Raw genomic sequence first — 23652 nt, forward strand, 5'->3', positions numbered from 1 at the left:
TTCAATGTTTTAATAAACATACACACCTGCTTAACCACTATAATTGAGATATAGAACATTTCCATCACCTCAAAACATTTCCTCATGCCTTCTTGCAGTCTAGTCCTTCCCCTCACTTCTCCCAACCCCCAATCCAGCCTCAAGCAAACACTGACCACCTTTCTGTTACTGTCGACTACTTTTGCCTGTTCTAGAATTTCATATAAATGGAGTCATGTAATATGTATTTATTTTGTGCCCTTTGAGAAGCTTTTAGACTATAAATTGCCTTTATAATTCAACATACCTTTTCACTCATATAAAAAATGAAGGTTGATTCAGTCTAACTAGGGTAATTAACCTGTACCTCCCTGAATTGTTTTTTCATTTCAAAAAGCTATACTAATTATACTTTCTTATACTAATTATACTTTACATTACAATAGAGTTCAAATCCATCATAGCAAAACTATTATTTTCTACTTAGTTGAGAATTTTACAAGACTTTAAGCTTCATGAAACATTCTGTTTTGTTGACCACTGTTTACCCAATGCCTACAACGCTGTCTGGCATATATTAGTTGCTCAATAAACATCTGTGGAGTGAATGGATGTTATTTCCCTTGAATTGCCTTTATATAAGTCTGTGTTAAATTAATGGGATGCTTTAAAATCAGAATTTTAATTACCATGCACTCCTAGAGGATAACGTGTCTTAAGTGCCTCTATGCCACCTTAGGTGGAAGTAGAGGATGGAGATCCTGGAGGAAGCATGGCCACTAGTACTGTCGAGTACGTATGTTTCTGTACATCGTGGAATATACTTTTGTTGTCTGGTTGCATTAAAACGTTGAGCAAACAAATCAAGAACATAAAATTCCACCATCATTGTGTCCGAATACCTTTGTTTACCCATTCTCTATTTTATTCATGTTATGTCGTGACAAGCGCCTCAGCCAAATTCTGAGTATTTGGTTCTAAAACAGGATATGTCACAAACGAATTGTTTGACTCTTGACACTCACCTGTAAAATAGACACTCTGACCTCCTAACCTCTGAAGAGAGTGATGAAAATCAAGTGGGAGGAAAAGTGAGGAAGCACTGCGAAAAACATATTGAGGAACACGAGAGGGTAACTCTAATTTGAGTCATTACTACCCGCCTCTGCCCACTCCGCTCGGGAGGCTGTGGCGCGGGACTGCGCAGGCGCGCCCCGCCGGCCCCCGCCGGCCCCGCCCCAGACCGTCGGCCCCGCCCCACCTCCGTCGACCCCGCCCAGCCGGCGCCCGGCGCCCGGCGCGCGCACGCCGCCCGGCGTCCTCGCTCCCGGGGCGTAGCTCCGCTTGCGCCGGAGTCTCCGAGGATCCCCCCCAGCACCGGAAGTGACCCTGGTGGGTTTGCCTTCAAATTCTCGGCGAGTGGAAGCAGTGCCCTGAGGCTGGTGACGGTTGGACCAGGCAGTGCTGGGTCCGTGAGCACAAAACACGGTGGTTGGGGCAGGACAGGGCAGGGCCCTCCTTCCTCGCTGCCCGGAGCCCCGCTCGGCCCTCCCGCGCCGCCTGCCGCTGGGCGGCTTCCCGAGGAGCCTCGGAGACACAGGTGAGTGTTGGCTCTCTCGGTCTCCTGGGGATCCCCGACCCACGTGGCCGGCTCGGCGAGGGATTCGGGAGCCTGTGATGCGATCCCACTGAGCATTCTGCTGTGAACTTGCCGGTGCCTGCGCCGAGGTCCTAGGTCCTTGCTGTTGTCGCTGACACCTGTGGCTCGGGTGAAGGTCCCCCTACCGGAGGAGTCCTGTCCGGCCGGAGACTTCTGGGGGCTCCTGCCGATCCCACTCCAGGCCTGTCCCCTTAGAGAAGTCTCCGGCCGAGAGACCTGTTTTTATTTCCTCGCTTTTTTGACTGGTCCTCTCCCGAATTCGTCCACGCCCCCGCCCGAAACCCTCTACCCTAAAAAAAAAACCAAAAGCCTTGACTTTGGGGATGCAGCTTCCTTTCTTATGTTTTGTTAGGTAGGTGTGCTATTGTTGAGGATGTTATTTCTTATTTAGTTTATTCTGGAGCCGGGCGTCCTCTGGGAGGCTATGGCCCTTTTTGTTCAGAGTTGGTACCTTTCCAAAACGTATCCCTCGAAACTTTGTTTCATACTGTATATTATATGGTGATGAAGTTAGCGATGAACGTGGATCCTTAATGCCTTGCAGTGGAGAGTCTCAGGCCCTTATTTACTCAAAAATAATTTTCTCTTTTAACTGCGAAGTGCCAATTTTATATCAGTTACTAACTTTTATATCAGTTACTAACATTGCTGCTCTCTTGAAAGCACTCATTTGTCTTCCTCTTTGAAATCAGACCTTTAGATACTGCTGAGGACATTCCTAACGTTTTAGAATGTGTGAGATAAATCTTTGCCCCATAGTCACAATGCTAGAACACCAAGGTATCAAGAAAGATTCTTGTGATGTTCATACAGGCCTAAATATCACAGTGTGCAGCCTTATTTTCTTTTCCAAAGGAGATGGTTTTTGTAATCAGTGAGTTCTCACACAAAGAAATAGTGGCAAAACTCTTTGTTTTGTATTAGTATTAATAACTTGGGACTTGTTTCATATCTTAAAAAAAAAAAAAGGCAGTGCCAATCAACTTTCCAACATTCTTAGACTATGAAAAGCTATATAAAGCTCCTTTATGGCATTGGTTATTCAAGACCCTTTTACATTTTATAGATTCAGTATTAGGCATATTATATAGTCTACAACGGATTCTGCATCTTGTTTTGAAACTGGTATCACAATTCTGACAAATACTAAGGATTAGAGAATCTTGTAGAATTTACTGTATTAAAAACAATGTTGAATTTCTGTTTACAACAATGGTTCTGGATTGTTTGTTTTTTAGCTGTTTGACTGGTTAAAAAGATACTCTTTGTGGACCACACAGCATCACATTAAGTTTGCTAGAAATTTTGCTGTAATATTGAGTTTTTAGTGTTTAAAAAATTTTTGACTCTGTTATTTGAATTAAAATTTCATGTTGCATCTTACTTAGTTTAAATGAATGAATTTAGTCATTAAGATAAATAAATACTCAGTACACTTAAGCAAAAGGGTGGTTCTGATAGGAAGGATCATGTAAAGGAAAAGCTTGCTGTGAGATAAAGCATGCATCACCTATGCTTATGTTTATTTTTCTCTTTAATAATCTCTCTTTAAAAACCAACAGTCTGTGTTTTTGGACAGTCTCATTTTTTATAATTTTATAATCTCATTTTTGTTCTATTAACTGAACCAACAGGTAGTGTTTACAGTTCACTGTGGTTAAAATTTGGTCTACAGGCTTTTCTTCACATATATTCATTTCTTCAAGTACTGCCAGATATTGTGTCAGGTAGACCCAAATTCTGTCTTCCTAAAGTGTAATTTTGGCAATGATAAGGATATATTCTTGAAAATTGAAGAATCTCATAAATTTACAGTGTTGACATTCATTTGAGAAGAAGAATGATACTAAAAGAATAGGAAAATTTGTTTTTTGTCTAACATTTAGTCATTGCATGGTATTTTGATACATTTTCAGTAAACACATCGTTTCTTTGATAACCAAGAATTTTTCAGGTCATTTTTAACGTGGCCTTGGATTGACTTTACGTTTGTTTGTTAGAAAATGTCAATTCATTGGCTCCTCAGGAATTTTATCTGACTAGAAAGAAGTATCCATAACACGGAACCTTCAAAGAAGGCCTGGAGTGACTTCTGTGAATTTTGGAACATTGAGCCCTGGCCCTCAGAAATACAAAAGGACAACCTATATATAAGTAACAACTTAATTTAGATTTTTTTTTTTTTTAGTTGGGGGAAGGGAAGAAAGATCTGGAGGGAGTCTGTTAAGGAAAAGAGAGAGAGAAGGAAAAGACGTTAGAGTCTTGCTGTCTCTGCTTATCCAGATCAGCGATCACACTGCCAGCAGCCAGCTGCAGCTGTACCCTTCTAACATTATTGCTCAGACGAGTGTCACTGTAGGGCATATATAGCTTCAGAGCAAAAGCAGTCACACAGCTCTGGTAGGGATGAGTTGAGGATCAAGCAGTGTGAGAGTGCTGAGGGTCAGAAACTGGACAAAGGTAAGAAATCTTAGTAGTTAGACAAAACCTGACAGTATTCATTCATTCAAAGATTTACTGAGTATCTGCTGTGTGAAAGGAGCATGGTTCTAGGTGCTGGGGATATATCCATAAAATAACAGAGAGCCTTGGTCCCTGACCACAGAGCTCTTATTAAGATGGAATATTTTCAGTGGTCATGCTTTTCAGTCATGGGATTTTTTTTCCTTTTCTTTTGGACCTCAGATGCTCAGTCTTGAATTACTTATAGACCTCAGTTCATAGCTGTATTGCTTCATGACAAATTACCCGAAAACTTAATGGCTTAAAACAACAAACCTTTATTGTCTCACGGTTTCTTTGGTCAGGCTCTGGGCATAGCTTGGCTAGGTGCTTCTGATTCAGGGTCTTGCACAGGCTGTAGTCAGGGTATCAGTCAGGGCTGCATTTATCTCAAGGGTCAGCTGAGGGAGGATCCAACTTCCTGCCTCCCTCACATGGTCGTTGGCAGGATTCAGTTCCTCTGGACTGTTGGACTGAGGGCCTCAGTTCCTCACTGGCTGTTGCCCTGGGGCCTCCATCAGTTCTTTGCCATGTGGGCCTCTGCACTGGGCAGCTCACAACATGGTAGCTGGTTTTCCCTTAGAGTAGTCCAACGAGAGAGCAAAAGACAGTAAGCGAGGTGGAAGTCCCAGTCTAATCTCAGAAATGATGTTCCATTATTTTTGTATATTCCATTTGTTACAAGCTCACATTCAAGGGGAGATGATTACACAAGGGTATGGACACCAGGAAGCAGAGGTCATTGAGAGCCACCTTACAGGCTCTCTGTGATTATTGATGGATATAAGGCCCTTCTTTTGTTGTATTTATTTTTGGTTACTCCCCTAGCCTTCATCCTCTTTTTTCATTCGTAATTCCTTATCTCACCCTCCACAGACACTGTAATATATTTAATATATATTCTTAGGTGTGTATGTGTCCTTTAAAAAAGAGTGTTTTATTCACCATATATATTGGGTTGGCCAAAAAGTTCGTACAGGTTCCATGACATCTTATGGAAAAACCCGAACAAACTTTTTGGCCAACCCAATAAATATAGCATAATTTTAAGTTTATAAAATGATCTTGGCATTTAGACCTTGTTCTATGTCTAAGTTTTTTTTATACCCAACCCTGTATTTTGATGATCTATCCATGTTGCTATTTGCAAATTTTGTTCATTGCTTCCATCTGCTACATAGTATTCCATAGGGTGCATCCACCATATTTCCTTATCTGTTTTCTTAGCAAGGAATAGATAGATTACCTCCAACTATTGATTTCTCAAACAGTTCTGTCATTAACATCCAAAAACAAGTCCCTTTGTGGATCTGTGTGAAATTTCCTCTGGAATATTTACAGAAAAGTAGGGTTGCAGGGTCATAGGATATATGCATACATAATTTCTCTAAGTACTGCCAGATTGTTCTCCAAAATGATTATACCAGTTTATGCCCACACATTGTATGTGAGAATGTCCTTTTTCCCAAATAATTGCCAATACTTAGTATCATTGGATTTATTAATTTTTTTAATCTGGTAAATGTAAAAGGGGTCTCTCATTGCATTCTTCTATTACTAGTATCTGTACTTGTTAACCGTTTGGATTTTCCCTTCCATGAATTACACTTTATGCCTTTATGCGCTACCCATTTTTGTATGAAGTTCTTTTGTCCGTTGGTGTGAGGAATTACAAGGATGGATTTTCTCAACTTAGATTATAATTGCATTCCTGGGATAAACCTTCTTGGTCATGGAGTGTGTGTGTGTGTGTGTGTGTGTGTGTGTGTGTATGCACGCTGATACATTGTTAGTTAGCTAATCTTTTTTTTTTCTTTTTTTTAGTTAGCTAATCTTTTATTTAAGATTACCACATCATGTTCATAAGTGAAATGGACTTTTTATTGCTCTTAATTAGTTTTGAAATTGAGGTGATTCTCACCTCATAAAAAGTTGATCAGTTTTCCCCTTGTTTTCTGGGCCAATTTTTATGTGATTGGAATTAGCTTCTGTCTAGAGGGTAGGTAAAAACCCGCCTATAAAAACCCCATATCCATATATCCGCATCCTACTAAGTACAAAGACTATGCTTAGTTCTTGTATATGGAAAGTTTCAGGGAAGATGCATTTAGCATTTATTGAAGACCTACTCTTTGCCAAGTACTATGGTAGGTACTCTAAATAACCATTTATTCCTTCTAGTGCAACTCTTGGAAATCGTTACTATCCCAATTACAGACTTAAAAACTAAGGCTCATTAAAGTTAAGGGGCTTGACAAAGGTGGCAGAATTACAGTTCTAACCAAGATTCTTCTAACCTCAAAACACGTGTGTTTTCTGCTGTGTCACAGTGCCCTCCAAAAAATGATCTAACATTCTACATTTGTTCTGCAGATGTTCAATAAGACTTGTACGTCACACACTGAAGTTACCATCTCAGACCTTTCCTCTGTAAATCCTGCTCTAAAAGAACTTAGAGGTTCAAGGTAGACAAGTGCCTTGAGATGAAGGCCCCAGTAAAGTGCCAGGGGACTTTAGAAGGGGGAGGGCTTATTTTGAACTGGGAAGTTCAGAAGGTTGACATACTGGGAGAATTGCCATCTGAGTGGGGTTTAGACACATAGATAGGGTTTGACTGTGGGAACTGAGAAATTTCTTTGAAGGAGTGGAAATTAGCATGAACAAACGTATAGAGATGGAAAGTACATTGTGAGCGTCTTCAGGGATCCTTGGAAAGTATACTTTTAAAAAACTCTTTGTAGTACTTATTTTTAAGAGGTAATATTAAATGTTTCTTTCTTTTTTAGCTTATAATTGAGCATGAGTCTTCTTATGATTAGTGAGAATGTAAAATTGGCCCGTGAATATGCATTGCTGGGAAATTATGACTCTGCAATGGTCTATTATCAGGGAGTTCTTGATCAAATGAACAAGTATCTATACTCAGTCAAAGATACATACCTCCAGCAGAAATGGCAACAGGTAAGAATCATGACTGATGTTTGTTTTAATGGTTTAAAATACTCAGATGTAAATAGGTAGTGCTTTTGCAGCTATACATTAAGAGTGTATAATTTATTACATGGATTTGTATATAATGTTTCTTAAAACTTGATTATTATATTAGTCCTTATTCGCCATCATCAGTATGATGAGTTCTACTCAGTTATTCTAATTTTTGGAATCTAATAGTAATGGTTTTGAAATTTTTTTCTAGATCACATTTTTACCTGGTAAAATTAGAATTGACTTTATTAAGCTATTGTTGAAACTGCAGATGACACCTGAATCTCACAAGTACCATATTCTCTATAGAACATCATAAAGCAGACCATACTTGCATCCCACGTGAGGAACTTTAGTCACTGAGGACCAGTAAAAGTTTATAGGTAGAAACTATAAACAGGTCCAATTGAATATGGCATTTATAATAGGGTTCAACAATGTCACAGGAGAGAAATATTATAGAAATTAATAGTCTTTTTGTGCTGGTCTTCTAGGTAGAGTATTATCCCTCAGATTCTACTAAACTGCTTTTTTCATAGTATTCCATATTTGTCCTAAATTTCTTTAAAAGAGAGAAATATTCTACCCCTTTGAACTTAACTCTTTCCTTAAGTCTGCCTCTGCATATTTTACATTAGAAGGGGAAAACACTTTATTTCATAAAGAGTCTTAAATTTGTCACTGAAAGACTTTTAAGACCTTTTGTTCTTAGGCCAGCAGCTTTTACTTAAAAAGTCTAAGCTTTTTTAGAAGGATATTTAAATCATTTAGTTTTAAAACCAATTATTACTAACTTCATTTCAGTGTTTCATATATATATGTGTGTGTGTGTGTGTGTGTGTGTGTGTGTGTGTATATATATATATAGTTTTAAAATTGAGTCAAGACTGCTTTTTAAAAAAATATATTGGTTGTGTGTGGATTGAGCCATTTATCCTCTGAAGCTTTGTTTTTCAAACTGTGGGATGCAGTCCATTAGTGAGTTATGAAATTAGTGGATTCTGTTCAGCATTTTTAGTCAATTAAGTAGCATAAGAACCATCAAAGCGCAACTTGCAAAAGTATTGTTTTTACCAAACTTTGAAGTTACAGCTAACTTTTAAATTTGTTATGCACTTTGAATAAGAACGATAGGTCAGTCATGATGGCTTAAGTAGCCAGGATACTTAATTCATTTTATCAGAATTAATTTTGCAATTAGAAATAAAGAATTCATGAACCATTATTAAAATTTCAACAGAATATTTTGGTATGGTTTCCTGGATATCTGATGTCAAAATGGAGGCTTCTGACATCTTTAATAAATGGCCCAACTTAATCTTGGCAGTGATTTATTAGTTACAGAGATTTAAAGAGCCATATTCTCCTTTGAAATCAGGTTTGGCAGGAAATAAATGTGGAAGCTAAACACGTTAAGGATATCATGAAAACACTAGAAGGCTTTAAACTAGACAGCACTCCATTAAAAGCTGCACAGCATGAGCTTCCAGCATCCGAGGGAGAAGTCTGGTCCCTGCCTGTACCTGTTGAACGAAGGTAAGTGGAGACCCTTTAAGAAACACACTGGCACAGAAAACTGATAGCATTGGTTCTACCTAGGAAGAGAACTGGGGACTGAGAGACAGGAATGGGAGAGGGTTTTTTACTGAATACCTTTTGTAACTCTTAAATTGTGTATCATGTAACTCTGCCTCATTTCAGTAAATTAAATTTAGGTAGACATAGACCAAAAATATGCTTTTGTGAATGAGCTTAAAGTAGTGGAGGCACTGTTATCTTATGGAAGGAACATGGGGATGGAGATTGAAATATCTAGGCTCTAGGTCTGTATTATTATTTGTAGCTCTGGGAAAATCACATAACCTTTCTAGAGCTCAGCTTTTTGTTATGTAAAGTGAGGGAATTAGACTAAAGCAGTGGTTCTCAAAAAGCTATCACAGAATACTGCTATTTATCAAGCTATACTGCTGCTAAAATTTAAAAATGGGCTTTTTAGTTCACAGAAAAAAAGAAAAGATAAAATGTTCTCAATTATAGGTTTTTCTCTGGTATTTTTATCCCCAGCTTCCTATTACCTGGTGCCAGCAAATGAACAATTAGTGAAAGTTGATATTTACTGAAATGCAAAAGAGCCAATCATGCTTAGTTCCACTGCATATTTTTTAACTGACAGGTGTGCAAGTCGGTGTCATTTATCTATTTTACTCACATAACAGATTTCCTAGTTTATATTGTGGGTTTAAATACATTAGTGTAAAATAGAATTGTACGAAGAACACTGACTTTCAGGTTCTTTGTCCCTTAACCAGTTTGAGAACCTTGCATTAAAACATTGCTCAGGTGTTTTTCAGGTGTTTAAGATTCTGTCATTATAACTGTTAATTCTCAATTGTATTATATGATAGGTGCTAGATATTGAGTGCTCACGGAGTTCTGAGCGCTAATATAGGATACACATGTTACTTTATTTATTTCTTACAATAAGCCTTCCAAATAAGTCATATTTTCTCTGTGTTTCAGTTAAGATAGCTGAGGTAGAGGGAAGTTAAGTAACTTTTTCCCATTATCACAAAGGTAATAACTGGTGGCGCTAGGATTCGAACCCAGATATGTTTGATTACAAAGCTGGCACTCTGCCATACCAGTCATTCCCAAACTCTAGCATACATAAAGATCTCCTGGGATACTCATTCAGAATGTGGATTCCGGGGCTTCACTACCAGAGAATCTGGTGTAATAGCAGGTGGAGCCCAGAAGTCTTCAGGTGATTCTGATACAGGTGGTCAATGGATCACACTTCGAGAAGTACCATACCAAAGTGTTCCCCCTCCAGTTTAAAATTAACTGATGGGTATTGATTGTTTCTTAGCCACTTTGATTTTCTTCAGCTCCAGATAAAAGTACTAATGTTCTATTATTGACTCTGATACCTTCTGAATATTTACTAAATTTTACCCTTACTCAAAGTACTTTTATGTATATTTTCTGTTTTATTTTAGAATTCACTAAAAATAAAAAAAAAAGTACAGCAATAGGCTCATTAAAGACAAGTAGGAAAATGCATAAAAGTAGGGGGGAAATCCTAGAGTCATCCTAGTGCAACTTCTAGCCTTTTATGCATTGTTTATTTTCATAGTTGTAGTTGTGCTATATCCATAATATAGAACCTTGTACCCTGTTTTTCTTAAAAATCCTAAAAGTAGACAACAATTATCATACACTTACCAAATACCGTGTTAATTGCTATACATGTAATACATGCAAAACAGTCTTAGAAGGTAGGTACTAAACTTTTAGCCCCAATTTCTGATAAGGACACTTAAGCTTAGATAGGTTAAGTAATTTGCTCTTTATATTGTAAACGTTGATAATTTATAAGCCATCTTAGACCTTATTCTCTGCTGCTTTTAAAGGGTTGTTTGCTAGTCTTTTGAGGGATATAACCTACATAGTTAACCATGCTCTTATTCATTGTTTCCTCTTTTTTTTTTTTAATTTTATTTATTTTTGGCCACGTTGGGTCTTCATTGCTGCACACAGGCTTTCTCTAGTTGCGGCGAGCGGGGGCTACTCCTCGTTGCGATGTATGGGCTTCTCATTGCGGTGGCTTCTGTTGTTGTGGAGCACGGGCCCTAGGACATGCGGGCTCAGTAGTTGTGGCTCTCAGGCTCTAGAGCGCAGGCTCAGTAGTTGTGGCTCACGGGCCTAGTTGTTCCGTGGCATGTGGGATCTTCCCAGACCAGGGATCAAACCTGTGTCCCCTGCGTTGGCAGGCAGATTCTTAACCACTGCGCCACCAGGGAAGTCCTCCCCTTTTTTGTTGTTATAAATAAAATGAATATTTTTCCACATTTATGATTACTTTTTCTTAATTTCAAAAGTAGAACTAATAATAGACGAGTCAAGTTGTGTTTTTATTTTATTTTACCTATGAATATGTCTTACTCCTACTTTCTTTTTTTTTCCTCCTTCTGGAGAATCATCATTTGGCCCTTGTATTAGTCTACTCTGGCTGCCATAACAAAATACCACAGACTGGGTGGCTTAAGCAACAGGAACTTATTTCTCACAGTTCTGAAGGCCAGAAAGTCCAAGACTAAGGTGCCAGCCAATTTGGTTCCTGGTGAGGACTCTTCCTGAGCAGATGACTTCCTCTTCTCTGTGTCCTCACATGGCAGAGGGAACAGCAAGCTTTCTGGTGTCTCTTAATAAGGATACTAATTCTGAGATAGACCCCACCCTTTTAATCTTATTTAACTTTAATTACTTCCTTACTTCAAGCGATCACATTGGGGTTTAGGAATTCAACGTAATGAATTTTGGAGGGGTACAAGCATTCAGCCTATAACAGCCCTGTAACTCCTTTATCAATTACTGGTAAGAACTTTCCAATGAATAGATGTGCCCAGTGATTATTCAGTTGATTTCAGATTTAATGAACTGTTTGTTTGCCACAATCTAATATGTGGAGGCAGGAGGGTTCTCTCTCAGGGGTAATGGAAAGTTGAGTTAAATGAGTCTTTCATCTTGAAAAGTCTATGATGATGAACCCTAGTGTCCCTCCTTATTGCTTCTGGCTTTTCTTCAATATTTTTTTCTGTCTCTGATTTTAAATGCCCTGGATTACTATTAACTACAAAGTTCTCCTCTTTGACTTTATTTGCTGCATCTTTCTATTTCTTCCTGTAATTTATTTTACTTGCTTCCTCAACTGAATATCCCTCAAAACTCTTTATTTTTCTGTTGGTCTTAATTTGTACTCATGCTTAAGAGAGCTTATTCTTTCAACTCTGGTGGTGATTCTAACCTTGACATCGCCTAAATTTTAATCCCATTTGAAGAACAGATTTAACTGATCCAGCATTCTTCTAGTGCTGTGCACAAATATGTTTGTACAGGAGTTCATTGAAGCCTTTTAGAGGAAAGATTAGAAATAGAATAAAACTTTTTGGTATGATTCTTTTAAAATGTCTTTTAAAAGTCAGCTGATGTCCCTCAAACATCTTCTCATCTCACTGAATAAAACCCAAAGTTTTCAGTATGTCCCTCAGTGCCACCCTGTGAGATCTGGTTCCCTGCTACCTCTGTGACCTAAGTTCTTATAGTTCTGTCCCTCTGCCTTCTTGAACAAGTCAAACACAAGTGCTTCAGTTCTCTGCACTTGCCTTTCCTTCAACTCACATGTTTGATGGCTTGTTCTCTCATTTCTTTCAGGTCTTTACTTAAATGTCACCTCAGAAAGGCCATCTCTGATCACCCTACCTCTATTATTCCATAGACCCTACCATTCTTTATTTTCTTAGATAGCATTTTGCATCATCTGATGTACTGTTTATTTCTTCATTGAAACCCCCTCTGCCCACACACACACTTGAATGTGAGCCTGTGAGAGTAAAGGCTTTTATTAAAGTTATTTAAAAAATTTTTTTACCTTAAATGCAGAGTAGTGCCTGTCAGTAGTTCAGTAAATTATTTTTCGGATGAATGAATAGCAGTAAGAAATGGATAAAGGGAATTCCCTGGCGGTCCAGTGGTTAGGACTCCATGCTTCCACTGCAGGGAGCATGGGTTCCATCCCTGGTCAGGGAACTAAGATTGTGCAAGCCACAAGGTGCGGCCAAAAAAAAAAAAAAAAAAAAAAAGTGGATAAAGTGTGACACATTTTATGTGACTAACTGCCAGCTAGCCATTAAAAGTCATTTATGAGGTGATGATAGAGGAAAGAATACCGGCAATGCCTCGTGATATAATGAGTAGAGAAAAATATGAGCATATGTGTATATAATGGTTCCAATTTTGTTTAAATGAAAGGCAACCATAAGAAAATAAACTAATATGTTAAGTGGTTAACTCTAGATAGTGGGGTTAAGGTGACTTTTTCAAATTCTTTATACTTTATTATAATTCAGTGTCTATTTTATATTATTTTTCTTAAGAGGAAAAATAAATATATATTTTAAAGCAGTATCCCTACTTGGCTATCCAAGTTTCTAAATCCAAAATTGAACCCTCATCATTCCTTTCACAGATATATTGGTTTGGCTTTATCATCCTCCCAAATTCTCATTCTCAACCTTTCACATCTAGGAGTATCTTTTTTCATAGTGTCTCTTAGGTTTTTATCGTTACTCCTTGAGCTAGGCCCTCATCTCATGCCTTGATAACATCTCCCTGCTTTTTGTGTTTCCTTCATCAGTGTATCTTATTTATTATTAGACTGATCTTTCTAAAACCTTTTCGGTGGCAGTCAGCTGAAAACCAAGCCTCTTGAACTGGCAGTATTTAGATCTACTTACTGAACCACCTTATCTGTTCAGCATCATGTTTTAATGTTTACCATTGTCTTTACAGTTAGTATCTTTATAACCTTTACACAGATTAAGCTCATCTTGCTTTCTTTGCTTTTCTTCACTGATTTTCTTGTCTGCAATTGTACCATCTTGTTTAGGTCAACTTCTGTGTTTCCAGGTCCAATTTACTTTGTCTTCAGGAGGCTATTCCCACTGCCACAGTACTAGATCTCTTTCACACTTGCTAGTATACTTGCCTAGTCTTATGTATCTTCTTCTTTCTTAACTATATTTGAGATATTTGAGGCTAGGACTCCCCTGCCTTTTTTATTGCTTATTTTACTGGCCCCAACCAAGTCTAGAAGTGTAGTAGGAGCCTAATAAATATTTGAGAGGTCTAAATCCTGCCACAGAAATAAAGATGAAGTGATCTACATAAAGGTAAAGCACCATACATGAGTTCTTGTAACTGTCCATAGCCAGTGCTTATGTCAGTTTTTTTTAAATGGGAAAATGATTAAATTTTATTAATTAAAACAGAACTGTGATGCATTCTAAATAAAATGGTACCAAATCGCGCATATATCAGTACATAAATGTGAATTCTACACCTGTGCTTTGTTCTTGCTCTTTCGATAAAACTCCCTTCTCTGATTATTGTTCTCTCTTCAGTTTCCAAGAATCAGACTAATTTTTCATCTATCCTTGATATACAATAGCTATTTCCTTTTAAAAGAGAGGTGATGATCACTTGACTTCTATTATTTCTACCATATAACCATACTGCACCACAGACAGCTATGTCCAGTTTAAATGCTAGACCTTAGATTTCAGTGACCTCAACTTTATTCAGTTCTATCTTGTGTTCAGTTGTTGCCTTTGCTTCTTTAGTTCATAAACTAACTTACACACTATGTGTGTTCAACTATATGTGGACCAACTCCAAGAGTTGATTATGATTTTCATGATCTTGTGTTTGATTAGACCCTCACCAGGACCTAGAAAACGCCAGTCATCTCAGTACAGTGACCCTAAACCACAGAGTAACCGTCCAGGTACAACTGTCAGAGTTCACCGTCCGTCCGCACACAGTCTTCACAATGACAGAGGGAAAGCTGTTCGTTGTCGGGAAAAGAAAGAACAGAATAAAGGAAGAGAGGAAAAGGTAAATGTTACTGATTTTCATAAGTGAAAAAGTTATTTTATTAACCTTAAAAATGAAGACTGTACAAATTTTAATAATTTTTAGTAATTAAATCTGCTACTCTAATAAAACCGTAGTCACACCCCACCTAGGCTAGGATTTTTCCTACTCACTATTCAACAGATATTTTTGGTTGTTTTTTGTAACTTTCTATCTTGATATAATTTCATACTTGCAAACAAGTTACAAGAATGGTATAAAGAACTTCCAGTGTGGGCTTCCCTGGTGGCGCAGTGGTTGAGAATCTGCCTGCTAATGCAGGGGACACGGGTTCGAGCCCTGGTCTGGGAAGATCCCACATGCCGCGGAGCAGCTGGGCCCGTGAGCCACAACTACTGAGCCTGCGCGTCTGGAGCCTGTGCCCCGCAACGGGAGGGGCCGCGATAGTGAGAGGCCCGCGCACCACGATGAAGAGCGGTCCCCGCACCGCGATGAAGAGTGGCCCCCACTTGCCGTAACTAGAGAAAGCCCTCGCACGAACCGAAGACCCAACACAGCCAAAAAAATAAATAAATAAATAAATAAAGTAGATATTAAAAAAAAAAAAAAAAAAAAAGAAGGGCCCAACCTCCTAACCCAGGATAAGAGGACATCACAACCTCCCCAACTTTAAAAAAAAAAAAAAAAGAACTTCCAGCGTGATGAATTGGGAGATTGGAATTGACATGTATACAGTGATGTGTATAAAATGGATGACTAATAAGAACCTGCTGTATAAAAAAATAAATGAAAGAAATAAAAAAGAACTTCCATATATTCTTTACCCAGTTTTACCAGTTATTAATATTATGTCCCTTTTGCTTTATCATTTACTCTCTGTATATATTTTATTTTATTTTTCCTGAAGCACTGAGAGTAAGTTGTAGAAGTCATGCCCTTTTACCCTTAGATATTTTAGAGTGAATTTCCTAAATACTAGGACATTGCTTCACATAAAAACAATGTAGTGATCAAAACTCATAGATTTTACATTGATACAGTACTGTTATCTAATACACAGACCTTTATAAATTTTTGCCAGTTATTCCAATAATGTCATTTATAGCTTCCCCCCGCCGCCCCGTGCCAGGACCCAGTATAGAAGCATACGTTGCATTTGGTTGTCATGTTTCTTTAGTCTCTTTTATTTTTTCTTTTTTTATTTTTTAAAATTTATTTATTTTATTTATTTTTGGCTGCATTGGGTCTTTGTTGTTGCATGCGGGTTTTCTCTAGTTACAGTGAGCAGGGGCTACTCTTCGTTGCAGTGCGCGGGCTTCTCATTGCGGTGGCTTCTCTTGTTGCGGAGCACGGGCTCTAGGCACAGGCTCAGTAGTTGTGGCATGCGGGCTCAATAGTTGCGGCTCACAGGCTCTAGAGCGCAGGCTCAGTAGTTGTGACGCACGGGCTTAGTTGCTCGGCAGCACGTGGGATCTTCCTGGACCAGGGCTCGAACCCGTGTCCCCTGCATTGGCAGGCGGATTCTTAACCACTGTGCCACCAGGGAAGCCCTCTTTAGTCTCTTTTAATGTGAACATTTCCTCTGCCTTTATCTTTTTTGGCCTGACTTTTTTAAGAGTTATTTTGTAGAATGTTCCTCAGTTTGGATTTGCCTGATGTTTCCTCATGATTAGATTTAAGGTTGTGCATTTTTGGCAGGAATACCACTGAAGTGAAGTTTTGTTCTTCTCAGTGTGTCATATAAGGAGGCACAGGATGTTTATTTGTTCTATTACTTGTGATACATTGGATCACTTGGTTAGGGTGGTGTCTGCCAAGTCTCTCCACTATACAGTTACTCTTTTTCCCTTTATAGTAGTTTGTGGGGAGATACTTTGAGGTTATATAAATATCGTATTTCTCATTAAAGTTTCAGTTACTTGCTTTAGCATCCAGTGATTCTTGCCTGAAGCAGTTATTCCTCTGATAATTGAAAAATCATTTTCTAATGCTATTATCTCTTCTACATTAATTACTTGACATTGAACTGTAAGAAAAAGTTCTATCTCTTCCCCTTTATTTAATTTTATCAGTATGGACTGGTGGACTCTTATTCAATGAATTAAAATCTATTACTATCTTTTTTTTTTTTTTTTTTAATTTATTTATTTATTTACTTATTTATGGCTGTGTCGGGTCTTCGTTTCTGTGCAAGGGCTTTCTCTAGTTGCGGCAAGTGGGGGCCACTCTTCATCGCGGTGCGCGGGCCTCTCATTATCGTGGCCTCTCTTGTTGCAGAGCACAGGCTCCAGATGCGCAGGCTCAGTAATTGTGGCTCACGGGCTTAGTTGCTCCACGGCATGTGGGATCTTCCCAGACCAGGGCTCGAACCCGTGTCCCCTGCATTGGCAGGCAGATTCTCAACCACTGCGCCACCAGGGAAGCCCTATTACTATCTTTTTGATGCTTAAATTGTCCAAGATTTGAGGAGCGGGAGACCCTTGAAGCTGGATCTTAAGTCTTTTTGACACGTACTCACCATTCTCTGAGCATTTCCTCATTTTCTGGCAAAATAGGATATTCCAGGCTCTTCGTGTATTTACCCCATTTCTCCAGGAAACCCTGGTTCCTATTAGTGAGGAATGAGACTTATAAACCAAGATCTCAGTACCAATTAACATTTGAGGGCCTGTGCTCTCTTGCAGTAAGAAGCGTATGGGACTCTGAGAACCTAGTTTCTGTCCTCTCTACTTCCACCTCCCCAGTCCCTTGCCCCAGGCACATACCTAGTCTATGAAATGGTAAAGTACAGGCTCACTTGTTGGATTGTTGTACCAAAAGGACCCCTCCACACCACCTGGGCAGAGTGAAAACTGGGTTATAGCAAATGTAAAGCCCCCAGTGCTGCCCATTCAGTCCTTTTCAAAACATCATATCAGCCCGTACTTCAAGATCTTTTTCCTAAATTTGCAGTCTAACTTTGTAATTCTGCTTGAGAACCTCATCCAGTAACCAGCCAAGCCACACCTTTAAATATAACCTTCCTTGTCGATATAGATACAGATGTGCATTTAGCTCTTGATTTTGTGTCATCACCTTTATTCCCCGCCCTCCCCGTTTCTGGAGGTCATTTGCCATTGCACATCTGGATAGTCAGTTCCCTTGAGTCCCTCTCACCATCGTTCTGTAGTCCCGCATTTCTGTACTTTCAGCAACAGCAGTTCTATCGTAGTTCCTGAAACAAGGAAGGGTATGGGGAAGGTGGCTAATGCCTCTGGCCTTATGCAGTATTATCAATACCAAGGTTGCCCTCGCCCATCATCTAGGGTTTGGGTTGTAAGCCTTTTAACCATCTGTGGTTTGTAGAGCTCAATGTCCTATACCTTTTTCATTTTGTATCTGTACTTTTATACCCTGAGAATTGATGTGTAGAACCTGAGGTACTATAATCAGCAAGTCAGTTGTCCAAGATAAATTAAATTGAATTAATATGATTTGCTTGTTAAAACAGGAAGATATAAAGCTTTTCAAAAATATAGCATAGTGATTAAGAGTATGGGCTTTGGAATCAGGTAGACTTGTATTTAAGCGCCATCCCTGCTGTTTCTGGATGTATTACCATAAGCTACTTGGTCTTTCTAAATTTTATCCCCTCATATATAAAATTACTTTAACACCTGTCTTATAGAGTTTTTGTAGGATAAATAAAATAACTTTTTAAAAAAATTTTATTTTATTTATTTATTTTGGGCTGTGTTGGGTCTTCGTTGCTGCACGTGGGCTGTCTCTAGTTGCGTCGAGCGGGGGCTGCTCTTCGTTGTGGTGCGCAGGTTTCCTCATTGCGGTGGCTTCTCTTGTTGTGGAGCACGGGCTCTAGGCACGTGGGCTTCAGTAGTTGTGTCTCACAGGCTCTAGAGCACAGCCTCAGTAGTTGTGGCACATGCGCTTAGTTGCTCTGCGGCATGTGGGATCTTCCCGGACCAGGGCTCGAACCCGTGTCAGCTGCATTGGCAGGCGGATTCTTAACCACTGCGCCACCAGGGAAGCCCCAAGATAACTTTTTTTTCTACCTAATGTGTGCTCAATAAATGTTAGCTATTATTTCCCAAACATTCCAGGTAACTGAGATTTTTGTTATATATGCTATTGACTTAAACAGTTTCACCATTGCATTTTTTTAAATTTTAATGAAATTTCTTAGAGGTTGATGACTACATTGAAAATGCTCTTTAATTTATCTAAATGCAAAAGTAGAATTATTAGGTTAAAAGTAGGATAAAAATAAATTCCCCAGAAGGAGGCTCACTTTAAAAAAAAGTTCTTATTTACCAATGGAAGTATGTTAGCCTTCAGTTTAAAACATATAGTGTTTCCATCACCCTTTGATTCTCTACTGTTTCAAGAATAGGGCAAAAGGACAAAGTATAATAAATAAACATAAAATCAGCTACATTAAGAGGAGATCTTATCTGTGTCTTTGCTGAGTGTAGACATGACTTACGTGCTAAAATCCTCAGGACTTGACAGCCAAAGAACAAGTGTATAGAATAGATTTTCTTCCCAAATCAGCCAGTGTGTCTTTGTTGGTAATATATGCCCAGTGTTGAGAAACTTACATTTGGGGAGATCAGAATAATACAATTATAGAATAATTAGATGCTAAACTGGTAGTAGCTAGTGACTAAAAATAGCAGAATTCTTAGAAGGAGAAGGTAGTAGTCAGAAAGCTTCATGGAAGAGATAAAGCCATTAAGTCATAAAGAATGAATAGATTTTTTTTTTCCTATTTAAAACCTTTTGTTACCCATTCACTTAGAAAATCAGAAAATAGAGCAAGTGAAAAAAAAAAAACTCAGACTCACATTCTTACCCACCCAGAGTTCTGTTAATCTCATGGTATATGTTTTTAATCCTTCTCTATTGCGTGATTTTTTTTTTTTTTTTTTTTTACTGTAACCGGAATCATAAAGTAGCCTGTTCTTTTCGATTATGAATGTATCCTAACAATCTTTCAATGTTGAGTTGGTCTATTCCTCTAAATAGTAGCTGTACAACTGACTAAAGAAAAGGAAATAAGAGCACAGAAACAAGTGTCTTCAGTGAAATGTCTCTCTTAAGTCTATTGCCCATTATGCAAATGAATTTTTTTTTAGTCTTGAGTTTTGAGAGTTCTTTATATAGTCTAGAGACTAGTCCTTTGTCAGTTATGTATTTTGCAGATATTTTCTTTAAGTGTGTAGCTTGTCTTTTCATTGTTTTAGCAGGATCTTTCACAAGGCAAAAGATTTTAATTTTGATAAAGTCCAACATTTCCTTTTATAAGTTACGCTTTTGGTGTCAAGTTTGTAATTCTTTGCCTAGCCCTAGATCCCAAAATTTTTTTATTTTTTTCTTAAAAGTTTTATAATTTTATGTTTTACATCTAAGTCCATGATCTATTTTGAGTTGATGTTCGTGTAACGTGTGAGACTTAGGTCAAGGTTCATTTTTTGCCTATGCATGTTCAATTGCTCCAGCACCATTTGTTGAAAAGGATTTGTTATAGCACAGGGAACTACATTCAATATCCTGTGATAAACTATAGGGAAAAAATATGAAAAAGAATGTGTATATATATATATATATATATATATATATAACTGAGTCACTGTACTGTACAGCAGAAATTAATACAACATTGTAAATATACTTCAATAAAATAAATTTTTTACACCTTGCTCAAAAATTATTTGGGCATATTTGTGTGGGTCTGTTTATGGGCTCTCTATTAAGTTTCATTGATATATGTATCTGTCTCTCAACCAATACTCCACACAGTCTTGGTTACTATAGTTATATACTGTGTTATTTATATAGTAAGCTTGAAATTGGGTAGACTAATTCATCCCATTTTATTCTTCCTTTTCAAAGTTATTTTAGCTATTCTAGTTCCTTTTTTTTTCATGTAAATTTTGGAAGCAGCTTTTCTACATCTACAAAGAATCTTGCTGATATTTTGATAGGAATTATGTTAAACCTATGTATCAGTTTGGGGGAAATTGAGATCTTTGTTACATTGAGTGTTCCATTCCATGAACATGTTATCTCCTTTAGATCTTTGATTTCTTTCATCAGCATTGTGTAGTTTTCAGCATACAGCTCTTGCATATATTTTGTTAGATTTTAAACCTAAGTATTTCACTTTTCTAAGTGATTGTATAAGTGGTATTGTATTTTTTATTTCAGTATCCACATATTTATTGCTAGTATATAGAAATACAAGTGACTTAAAAAATTTTTTTAAATTGTGGTTTAAATATGTATAACGTAAAATTTACCATTTTAGCCATCTTTAAGTATGCAGTTCTTAAAGTGCAACTGAGTACATTCACATTGTTGTGGAACTATCACCACCATACATCCACAGAACGTTTTTAATTTTGCAAAACTGAAACTCTGTGCCCGTTAAACAATAACTCCCTGATAAGGAAAACTCTATTTTTCTTTCTGCTTGCTACTTACAAAACACTTCTATACTCCAAATGTGTAGGAATTTTTTTCCACATCAAGCAGTTCTTTGACACCAGTTGTGTGTCCTACAGTGTAACTCAACTGGCATCCGATCCACAGGTTAAGAGTTCAGTTGCACAGGGTGCCCCCACATCACATGCCAGTTGCAAGTCCAGCTTGTCACCTGTGCTTCTGACCAACTGGTATAAATCAGAGGTTACCAAAACTCCCCCCTTGGGTTTGATAATTTGCTAGAGCAGCTCACAGAACTCAGGAAAACAGTTTTCTTATTAGATTACCAGTTTATTACAAAGGATGCAATTCAGCAACAGCTAGATGGAAGAGAAGCCCAGGGCAAGGTATGTGGGAAGGGACGCAGAGCTTCCATGCCTTCTCCAGACGCGCCACCCTCCTAGCACCTCCGCATGTTCACCAAACCCTATCCTTTTGGGCTTTTGTGGAGGCTTCATTACGTGGGTATGATTGATTAAATCATTGGCCATTGGTGATTCATTGAACCTCCAACCTCTCTTTCTCCCCAGAGGTTGTGTGGTAGCACTGTAAGTTCCAGCCCTCTAATCACAAGTTTGGTTCCCCTGGCAACAGTCCCCATCCTGTGATTAACTAGGGGCTTTCCAAAAATCACCTCATTAACGTAAACTCAGGTTGAGTTGAAGGGGCTTGTTATGAATAACAAAAAACACCTCTTTACCTTTACTGCTCTGGATCTATTTCAGGAGCTAGGAACAAAAACTGAATATTATAACAAAAGATGCTTCCATTGCTCTTATCAGTTAGGAAATCATAAGGGTTTTAGGGGTTATATGCCAGGAATAGGACTAAAACTAAGTATGTATTTCTCATTATAAATCATAATATCGCATTCCCTGTTCCTTCCCCCTGCCCACAGCCCCTGGCAACCACTATTCTACTTTCTGTCTCTATGAGTTTGATTCCTCTAAGTACCTCATATGAGTGGAATCATACAGTATTTGTTCTTTTGTGACTGGCTTTTTCTACTTAGCATAATGTCTTCAGGGTTCATCCATTTGATAGCATGTGTCAGAATTTCATTCCTTTTTAAGGCTAATATTCCAGTGCATGTATATACCATATTTTGTTTATCCAGTCATCCATCGAAGGACACTTTGGTTGCTTCCACCTTTTGGCTATTGTAAATAATGCTTCTATGTCATGGGTATGTAAATGTCTCTTCAAGACCCTGCTTTCAAGTCTTTTGGAGATATATATGTATATATATATATATATATATATTCATATACAGAAGTATTTGTGTATAATTCTATTTTTAATTTTTTGAGGAATCACCAAACTTTTCCACAGTGGCTGCATCATTTTACATTTCTACTAACAGTGCACAAGGTTCCAATTTCTCCAAATCTTTGCCAACACTTGTTATTTTCTTTTTTTAAAAAATAAATTTATTTATTTATGGCTGCGTTGGGTCTTCGCTGCTGTGCGCGGGCTTTCTCTAGTTGCAGTGAGCAGGGGTTACTCTTTGTTGTGGTGTGCGGGCTTCTCATTGCAGTAGCTTCTCTTGTTGCGGAGCATGGGCTCTAGGCGCATGGGCTTCAGTAGTTGTGGCACGCAGGCTCAGTAGTTGTGGCTTGTGGGCTCTAGAGCGCAGGCTCAGTTGCCCCATGGCATGTGGGATCTTCCCAGACCAGGGATCGAATCCGTGTATCCTGCATTGGCAGGCAGACTCTTAACCCACCAGGGAAGTCCCTGCCAACACTTGTTATTTTCTGTGTGTGGTTTTTTTAGTTAGTTAGTTTGTTTTAGTTTTGTAATAGCCATCCAAATGGTGTGAACTAGTATCTCACTGAGGTTTTGATTTGCATTTCGCTAATGATAAAATTGACTTGTTATGAATATTTAGTATCCTGCCACCTTGCTGAAGTCATTTATTAATTCTAGGAGAATTTTTGTAGATTCCTTGGAATTCTCTGGGTAAACATCATGCCATCTGAAAAAGAACAGTTTTATTTCTTCCTTTTGGATTTGTATGTGTATATGTCCTTTTCTTGCTCTGTTACACTGGCTACAACTTCTAGCACTATGTTGAATAAGTGTGATGAAAGTGGACATCCTGATCGTAGTAGGAAAAGCATTCAGTGTTTCATCATTAAATATAATGTTAGCTGTAGAATTTTTTTGTGTGCTTCTTACCAAGTTGAAGAAATTCCACTTTATCCTGAATGGATGTTGAGTTCTGTCATGTGCTTTTTGGCATCTGTTGCATGATCGTGTAGTTTTCCTTCTTTGCCTGTTATTATGTGGATTATATTGATTTATTTATTGTTTGAATTTTGAACTAGCCTTGCATCCTTGGAATAAACCTCACTTGGTCATGGTATATAATTCTCTTTATATCTTACTGAATTCTATTTGGTAATATTTTGTTAAGGATTTTTGCATCTATATTTATGAGGGATATTGGTCTATAATTTTTTTGTTTTGTTTTTTTAGCTCTCTTTGATTTTGGTATCACAGTAATAGTAGCTTCATAAAATGAATTGAAAAATGTTCATTCTGTCTTCTGGAAGAGATTGTGTAGAATTGGTAGTTCTTGTTTAAATGTCAGATAAAATTTTCCAGTGAAA

The 23652-nt window shown here is 38.1% G+C and overlaps 1 protein-coding gene across 1 annotated transcript in view; it reads left to right on the forward strand.

The window, feature by feature from the left end:
* The first annotated feature begins 1279 nt into the window (after positions 1–1279).
* Positions 1280–23652, forward strand: part of KATNA1 (katanin catalytic subunit A1) — a 34575-nt gene continuing 12202 nt past the window's right edge. The window contains exons 1-4 of the mRNA XM_068551402.1: positions 1280–1579; positions 6928–7102; positions 8505–8662; positions 14401–14581. Coding sequence (XP_068407503.1) covers positions 6941–7102; positions 8505–8662; positions 14401–14581 — 501 coding nt within the window. The 5' untranslated portion in view covers positions 1280–1579; positions 6928–6940. The remainder of the gene's footprint in view (positions 1580–6927; positions 7103–8504; positions 8663–14400; positions 14582–23652) is intronic.

The sequence above is a fragment of the Eschrichtius robustus genome, chromosome 9 (assembly GCF_028021215.1).
Source record: "Eschrichtius robustus isolate mEscRob2 chromosome 9, mEscRob2.pri, whole genome shotgun sequence".
Taxonomy (NCBI): Eukaryota; Metazoa; Chordata; class Mammalia; order Artiodactyla; family Eschrichtiidae; genus Eschrichtius; species Eschrichtius robustus.